Source organism: Ixodes scapularis, unplaced genomic scaffold (genome assembly GCF_016920785.2).
Source record: "Ixodes scapularis isolate PalLabHiFi unplaced genomic scaffold, ASM1692078v2 ptg001953l_1___fragment_2___debris__unscaffolded, whole genome shotgun sequence".
NCBI classification, from domain to species: Eukaryota; Metazoa; Arthropoda; class Arachnida; order Ixodida; family Ixodidae; genus Ixodes; species Ixodes scapularis.
The window spans coordinates 29,020-38,067 of NW_024610219.1; the positions used below are offsets into that span (position 1 = coordinate 29,020).

The 9,048-nt window shown below is 45.6% G+C and overlaps 1 protein-coding gene across 1 annotated transcript; it reads left to right on the forward strand.

The window, feature by feature from the left end:
• The first annotated feature begins 304 nt into the window (after window positions 1–304).
• LOC121834635 (uncharacterized protein K02A2.6-like) lies at window positions 305–7,118 on the forward strand. Its single transcript, XM_042288347.1, has 2 exons — window positions 305–5,459; window positions 6,737–7,118. The coding sequence occupies exon 1, from the start codon at window positions 4,511–4,513 to the stop codon at window positions 5,453–5,455; it is 945 nt and encodes a 314-aa protein (XP_042144281.1). The 5' UTR covers window positions 305–4,510; the 3' UTR covers window positions 5,456–5,459; window positions 6,737–7,118.
• Window positions 7,119–9,048: the final 1,930 nt, after the last annotated feature.

Genomic DNA, 9,048 nt, shown 5'->3' on the forward strand with positions numbered 1-9,048 from the left:
CGTTAGCTTGTGCTGCTTCTTTTGTTTGCACAATACTGTATCCCCTTGTTTCAATGAGTGTTGTCGAGTGTGTCGTCGCTCGTCAGTGTAGTGCTTAGATTTCCTTTTTGCGGCTTCGTCATCTTGACGCACATTGAAGTCCTCATTCACTCCGTTGTCTGGGGGTCGTGGTAGTATTGTCTGCATCTGTCTGCCAAAGAGAAGTTCATACAGAGATCTCTTAGTTGTGTCATTTGGGGTTGCTCGTGTAGCACATCAAGAAGTCGTCCATGCCCTGCGTCCCATCTCTTCCCTGGACAAGAGCCTTGATGGCCTTGGTTAAGGTTTAAACAAAGTGCTCTGCCTCACCAATGGCTTCGGGCCAGAGTGGTATCACCCTGTAATGTGTAAATCCCAGTTCAGCTGCAAACTCCTTGAACTCGCTTGAGTTGAAAGGTGGCCCATTGTCGCTCTTGACTTGTTTAGGGATGCCCATTTCAGCGAATGTTCGTCTCAGGAATTGCAGAGTTGAGGTCGCGTTTGTCGAGGCTACTTGTCCCACCAATGGGAAGCGCGAGTACTCGTCGATAAGAATGAGCATGCAGGTACTTTCCATTCTGAAACAGTCCTGCGAAGTCGATACACAGGTTTTCCCATGGCCCATGAGGGAGAGGCGTTGGCTCCGCAGGATCATGATGTGATGTGGGTGTAGATGCCTGGCATGGAATACAGTTTTGCACAGCTTGTTCGACCAATATATCCATCCTGGGAAACCACACCGAGGTGCAGAGGAGTTGCTTGGTCTTTACGATGCCCATGTGGCCTTTGTGCGCAAGCTGAACAGCACGTTGCTGAATACCTGCTGGCAGCACGATCCTTGTGCCTCGAAGAATGATGCCTTCAGGCGTCACGGCAAGCTCCATCTCAAGGTGTCTGTAGGGTTTGAGTGTGGTAGCACTCCACAGGAGATGTCTCTCTGTACCCTTGGCTTGAATGGCTTGAATGGCTTGTCGCAGCTGGCAGTATGTCGAGTCTTATGGCTGCCACGCTGCCTGATGCTCCATGGTCCACTGCCAGTCAACGTCTTTCCTTGTGAGGTTGCGAAGAGGTGCGGTGAGGTTTGCCAGGTTGGGGATATGAACCTTCCCGAGTAGGTGATCATGCCCAGAAGTCTCCTCACTTCTGCTGGACTGTTTGGTGGGGCCATGTCAAGAAACGCTTGGACTTTTGCCGGGTCAGGTTGCATTCCTTTCGCTGAGAAGATTTGCCCAAAGAATGTCAATTCCCATTGGGAGAAAGAGCACTTCTTCGGGTTGAGTGTGAGTCCACAATCCCCGAGGAGTTGTAGCACAGCTTCCAGCGAGTCATTATGTTCTTGGTCTGTTTTGCCATATACTAAGATGTCGTCGCTGATGTTAATGACTCCTGGGATTCCAGCGAGCACTTGTCGGACTGTGTTCTGGAACAGCTCTGCAGCAGCACCAATTCCAAAGTTCAAACGCATGTATCGGTAAGTCCGATGTGGGTAGCAAACGTTGTGATGTGTCTCGAGTCCTCGTGCAATACTAGCTGGTGGTATCCGTCGTTGAGGTCTAGTTTCGAGAAGACAGACACGCTGTATCAGATCTGATGTTAATGTCCAGTTTCAGCCAGCTGTAAAGAGCAGTCTGGCAACCTGAATAAACCAGTTTCGTTACAAGACAAACTCGATGCATGGTGTCAGAAGTGGCTATCCCGCAAAAAAGGGCGGTGAACTAAGAAGAAAGCCGAATTATGGACGTGCTCAACCCACCCGAGGGCTTGAACTTGACAGGAAACGTAGCGGAGAACTGGCAACGGTTCAAACAACGTGTGGAACTGTACCTACGGGCGGCGGAGACCACCAAGCAAACCGATGAACAAAGGGCAGCCATTTTGCTTCATGTGGCGGGACCCGATGCCATCAAAGTCGACAACACCTTTACCTTCGTACCTGAAGAAAAACAGGACTACCAGACAGTACTGAAGAAGTTTGAAGAGTACTGTATGCCCTGGAAAAATGAAACCTACGAACAATACGTGTTTCGTTCACGAAAACAAGAAAGTGGTGAGCCGTTTGAACAGTTTGTGCGAGAGCTACAACTAAAAGTGAAATCGTGCAACTTCTCGGCTTTGTCAGACTCCGTGGTATGAGATCAAATCGTATGTGGGGTAACAGACAAAAAAACTGCGCGAGCGTTTGTTGCGCGAAGAAGATCTGACATTGGAAAAGGCCATACAGCTCGAAAAGGCATATGAGGTTCTTCAGGCACACAAAATGAAACTCTCAGCGGTCCCCGACGTGTCGACACAGTAGACATAAAGAAGAGAGCGGACATGCATGAGCGGAAAGTCTAACCGACGGGAAAAAATTGTCCGAAGTGCGACTGGAAGCACGACCCACGGAAGTGTCCGGCATACAACAAAAAGTGCAACAAGTGTCACAGGATGAACCACTTCACCTTGCGTTGCAAAACGAAGTCTTCGGTAGATGAAGTAAAAGAACAGGATGACAGCGACTTCGCCGTTCTTCAAGTCAGCACATGCAAGGCTAAAAAAAGGTAACGAGTGGCTGGTCAAGGCCCTCATGGTTAACAAGGAAGTGGAACTAAAAGTTGACACAGGGTCCCAGGCAAATCTTTTGCCAAGTTCACTGTTCCGGAAGCTACACAAGACGGCGAGCCTGAAGCCAAGCATGTCAGTCCTAAAAAGCTACAACGATGGTGTGATTGCACACCAAGGGAAAGCACTGTTGGAAGTGAAACTCAAAGGAAAGAGCGCAAACATTGAGTTCTTCATCGTGAAAAAAGGACGCCAGGCCATATTGGGCAGCAGCGAGTGAACTCCTGGTCCAGCGAGTGCACACGGTGAAAGAAACTATGGCCTAAGAAGGGTGGAACAGAAGTTTCCTAAGTTGTTTAAAGGACTGGGATGCGTTGGACGGGAGTGTAAGACAGAGCCAGTGGTACAGCCGACGAGAAGAGTGCCACAAGCTCTTATAGAACCACTCAACAAAGAGCTCCAGAGAATGGAAGAGGCTGGAGTCATCACCTGTGTCAGTGAACCTACTGATTGGGTAAGCCCAATTGTGATAGTCAAGAAGAAAGGAGGTGCTCTGAGAATCTGCATAGATCCAAGGCAAGTGAATGAATCCATCAAACGGCAGCACTACCAAATGCCATGTCGTGAAGACATCGAAGCTGAACTGGCAAACGCCAAATTCTTCTCAAGGCTGGATGCCAATAGTGGGTATCACCAAATACCACTAGATGAGACGGCCTCTCGAGTGTGCACGTTTGGTACGCCATTTGGACGCTACCGATTTCTGAGACTACCATTTGGCATCTCATCGTCACCGGAAGTCTTCCAACAGATCATGACTGAAGTTTTTGATGGACTTGAAGGAGTAAGAGTGTACGTTGACGATGTACTCGTATGGGGTCGATCCAAGGAGGAGCACGACAAGAGGCTATGGGAATTGCACTCAAAGCAGCCCAAAGAGCTGGAATGACCTTCAATAAGGAAAAGTGTCAATTTGCGGTCCAAGAGGTCAGCTACCTGGGTGACCGGATCACTAAAATGGAGTGGAGCCGGATCCATCACTAGTTGCATCAGTGCTTCAGATGTCTACTCCTCAAAGCAAGAAGGAAGTACAGCGGATGTTGGGAGTCATCAACTATGTAGGCAAGTATTTGCCACACTTGTCGCAAAGAACAAATCTTCTCAGAAGCCTCATCAAGGATGATGTGATATTTGAGTGGACTGAGGCTCACGAAGCAGAATGGGATAGACTGAAAAGAACACCGACTAACAAGCCAGTGTTAGCATTTTTTGATCCTGAAAAGGAGACAAAAGTGACAGCTGATGCATCCCAGTATGGACTGGGAGCAGCACTCGTACAGCTCAATGATACAGAGTGGCGTCCAGTAGCATATGCGTCACGAGTGATGACCGACTGTGAGGTGTGATATGCACAAATTGAAAAAGAGTCGCTCGCCATCACATTTGCGTGTGAGAAGTTCCATGACTTCATTTATGGTCGCAAGTTCACACTCGAAACCGACCATTGATCTCCATAGCAAAGAAAAGCATTGGAGATATGCCACCTCGTCTGCAGCGATTTTTTATTCAGCTAATGAAGTATGAGTTTGACCTGTGCTATCTGCCTGGAAAGAACTTGGTGCTAGCCGACACATTGTCTCGCGCACCAGTAAAAGAGGCCAAAAAGAAAGAGGTACAACTGGATGACGTTGAAGTACATGTTGTCGGCATATTGTCCACAACACTGAGTCAAGCGACACTTCAGAAACTGCAAGAGGCCACAGAGAGTGATGACGAACTACAAGGAGTTATCGCACGGATCCACCGGGGTCAAGAACAACAGTGAGACCTCAAGGGATACACATCAGAGTTGACCCTGGTCAACGGTGTCCTGTTAAAGGGCTCAAGAGTAGTAGTTCCGAAAGCTTGTCGTGCAGACACGCTGGCAAGACTGCATGAAGGACACTTAGGCATGAGCAAATGCAAGGCTCGTGCTAGAGCTTTAGTATTCTGGCCAAGAATGAATGCTGACATTGAGTCATATATATCAAAGTGTGCAGCTTGTCAAACATTTGCATACCAGCAACCTGCTGAACCACTCATCATGAGAGAAGTACCCAGTAAAGCGTGGGAGAGGGTTGGAGCTGATCTGTGCCAGCATGCAGGATTGTCATACCTTGTGGTATATGACGCCTACTCCAATTACCCTGAAGTGGTGCAGCTAACAGATACTAGTGCTGCTGCAGCGATCGACCATATGGCAAGTGTTTTTGCCAGACACGGAATCCCCAAAGAAGTCTGCACCGACAATGGTCCACAATTTGCGAGCAGAGAATTTGCAGCATTTGCAAGAAAATATGAGTTCGAACATATCACCTCGAGCCCAAGATTTCCAAGAGCGAATGGACTCGCAGGAAAAGGGGTTCAAGTTGTGAAAAGGATTTTAAAGAAAACTCGGTATGCCAAAGAAGATTTTTGGCTAGGGTTGCTAAACTACAGATGCACACCACTCGAGAATGGATGGTCACCTTGCGAGTTATGCATGGGGCGACGATTGAGGTCTCGACTGCCTGACTTCTCATCAGCACATGGACAGAAAGTGAAAAAACACAAACAAAATGTCAGTGCTGGCAGGCATTTGGAGACACTGGGCACTGGACAGACGGTGCGTCTGAGAGATGACGGAAAGTGGAGAGTCAAAGCACAAGTCAAAGAGCAAGTGGCGCCAAGATCCTATGTGGTGCAAGCTGAGAATGGTGCTGTGTACACACGGAACAGACAGCATTTACTTGTAAGCAAGGAAGCATTTGAACCCATCTCCGACTCTGAGGACATGGACGTTCCACAAGTGACTAACGAGGACAAGGTGCAGCACCAGGAAACTCGTGACCGCGAAAGTGAAATAATGGATGAATAATAATTTTTATTTATTTATTTATTTATTTATTTATTTACAGATACTACTGCCTTCTCAAGGAGGGCGTTGTAGGACGGGCTTCTAAACAATGACTGAAACGTACAATATGGGACAAGGCCAGTGCAACGAACATATTAAAGAGCAGAAACCGTGAAACCGACAACCGAAATACTGCACAACAATGAAACGAAACAGTGAGCATCATTACACTTTGCCATGTACATTTTAGCATTTACGCTAGAAAGCGAACAAGACATTGAACGATGTTATATACACAAACGACCAACACAACTTAGTTCGAGATATATAGCTGCCAAACTATTTCAGGAGCAGTGCATTGAAAAATTGGCTAACAGACAGCAGTCACAACAAAATCAAAACAATAAGCAATAAGTAGCCTCTAGGTTATTTAAATAATGAAAAGAGCGAGGCTTTAAATGATTGGATGGAAGTCGTGTTTACGATGTCAAAAGGCAGCTCATTCCATTCAGTAATGGTTTTAGGAAAAAAAGAAAACTTGAAGCAGTCGGTATGGCATTGATACTCTGTAAGTGATAAGGCATGGTAGCTACGTGTGCTTCTCGCAGATTTTAGAGTGACATAGCGTGACCTGTCTATTCTAAACCCATCGTTTATCAGTGTGTATAGGAAAGTGAGTCTGTTAATTTTCCTACGCGTTTGGAGGGGCTGGATACCGGCTATGCTGTATAGGGCACTCACAGAATCTAATCTTTTGTATTTGTTGTAAATGAATCTTAGTGCCCTCTTTTGTATTCTTTTGAGTTTATTTATGTTCGATAATGTGTGTGGATCCCAAATAATATCAGCATAATCTAAAAGTGGCCTGATGAGAGATTTGTAGGCTATTAATTTTGTTGCAGATGTAGAGTGTCTTAAGTTACGTTTCAGATACCACAGTTTGAACATCGCCTTCTGACACAGCGAGTCAATGTGGGCATTCCATCTGAGATCAGAAGATATAGTGACTCCAAGATATTTGAATGAAGAAACTTGTTGCAGAGCAGAGTTATTTAAACTGTATGAAAAGACCAACGGAGACTTTTTACGCGTTATTGTCATCGAAACACACTTTTCAAGGTTTAACTGCATTTGCCATGTCTGGCACCAGTCACTGATTTTTTTCAGGCTCGAATTGAGATTAGCTTGATCTGCGCCATTTTTAATTTCAGAAAATACAACCAGATCGTCGGCAAATAGGCGAAAATTTATGTTTATGTTATCTTTTACTACGTCGTTTATATAAACGAGGAAAAGGATAATAATAATAATAATAATTTTATTTGCACTTCCAAGGGCGCAGGTGGTGGTGTGCTGGGCTGAACAGATAGGTGAGAACCCTTACGCGGAGACTATCCAGTGCCGGTGTCTGTGCAACCTCCCACTAGAGTGTCATCAAGACCAAGGAAGAAGAAAGTAAAGCTTACTTATGATGAACACTTCAACCAGGCATGTTAATCAAGTTGTAGTATTCCAAGTTTGTTCCTTGTTTAGAAAGTGAAGCTTACTTGTGATGAACACTTCAACCAAACATGTTAGTCAAGTTGTGTTTCAAGTTTGTCCTTTGTTAGAAAGGAAGATGTATGAGATCTGATGTTAAAGGAGGACCAGCAGAAATATTCTTCCGCCTGGCGGAAAGTCCTCCTCGCCCTCTTTCTTCTTGTATTGTAGCACGGCGAGGCGAGGGGAAAGGTCTTCTTTTGCGCCGGCTTCTTCTGAGAGGATAAGCCGAGAAAATCCCCATTCTGAGCGACGGGCGATGGGTGCGGCAGCAGCGACCTCGTGAGTTAGAGGTAGCTTCAGCTCCTATCGCGTAATCTGCCCCATTTTTTGGCGCTCACCAAGCCTAGCTCCTCGGGTGTCGGTTTTACGGAGCTGCAAGGCTGCGCCCGCGCAGTCACAGAATTGCCGCTTTCGAAGGTCTTTGGTTTAGCCCGTGGCAAAGTAAACGCATACTTGAGAGCTGCGATGCATCCCCGCACCCATTGAAGGAACGTTTCATAGATATTTTCGGTTGATCAAGGAGCTCAAAACACATGCGCGAGAAGTGGTGACTTGAATATGTAAGGATGACTCACATCTTCACAAAACATTCCATCTTCAAGAAAAAACGGTTTATCACGCTCAAAAACCTGCCTCAAATTGGGATCGATGGAAAAGAAAACGATGTACCAGGCGCGGGCATCTTCTAGAAGGTCTCTGTTTTCTAGGAGCGAGCACAAATTATTGAAGAACTTTAGCAGACTATGTTTTCAGGCCACGCTATATTTAGCGGGAGCTCGCGCTGCCACTTCGATGCATTCTCTGAAGCGCGCGCCTGAAGTGGCAGCGGGCCTTTGAAAACGATTTACTAAAATGCCCTGTTGTGTGCCTAACTCGCAGAACATGATGGCCAGCAAAATGTATGAAATTCATATTTACACATTCCCAACAAGCACCTGAGGTGAGAGGGCATCAAGGGTGGATGTCAATTTTAGAAAGTTTTAGTGGGTCGCTTTTAGCCACTTAGATAACCGTATACGGTCCGTACCCCACAACGAAATGTAAGCTAGACTCGCTGTTTACATTCTTCATCGAGTGCGGCTATGGAGCGAAAAGACAATATTAAAACCCTTTTTGACGAGTCTAGCGTGTCGTGTTATGGTTCAACGTTGCTTGTATCGGTACCATAGCACGGACCGCCACTTCGAAGTATTTGCGGTGTCTCAAAGAAACTAAGCCAAAAGCAGACAATTTTTTTTAACGTGACACAGAATTGCATTTAACATTGTAAAAAAACTTTTGGGTACCCTACACTACGCAGTTAGCACAAACTATCACCGGTGTTTCCCACTTTTCTTTTGTTAGAAGAGAACGATGTTTAGGAAACTGTTAATGCAAGTATCCAACCTAAGCGGTAGATTTTAGTGCGAGTCGATACATTGCTGGGGAAAATAGCAAAAAGCGCGATGTCGTGTTTGCGCTAACAGTGTCGCGTAATGTACGCATACCGCTGCACAATCAACGCTAACATAGTAAATCAGTAAATTTAGTGGCCCCCAAAAAAGTGGTGTTATTTTGTTTTATTTTTATGTTTGAAAAGTTATTTTTAAACAAGCAATTCGGTAAAGAGTGCTTCCGTTGGGCACCAACTTACGAGGCATCAATTTGTTCTTATACGCTAAATTCTGCATGGCCCTTGCGTAAAAATGTCAATATTGTGTTTCGTGCTAGCTGTGTCACGCACAGTAAGAAAACAAGTTCATTGCTCGAACATTTAAACAAGGCCTTTCTTACGCTTTCTTACGCCAAATAGACGTTTTGTGAGTACGCTCTATTACTGGTGGTCCATAAAATAATCTACGTTGTTTATTTAGAGGAAGGAAGTGGTGGTGAGGGGAGGGGGAATTGAATACAAAAGACGACTCAGGGAACCTTGAACTTTGTAAATATTTCGCTCAACCTATAATCCTGAGCTAATTAAATCACTTTTGCTTTGTCTGTTTTAGAACTTGTTAACAGTCGTGCAAAAGGCCAAGATGAGCGAAAAGTCAGATGCCCCTGTTTATTTGAGCAAGAAGCTTATTTATGCGAGA

Bases quoted from the DNA above. Each gene is read 5' to 3' on its own strand.
- LOC121834635 (XM_042288347.1), top strand. From the start codon at position 4,511: ATGAGCAAATGCAAGGCTCGTGCTAGAGCTTTAGTATTCTGGCCAAGA.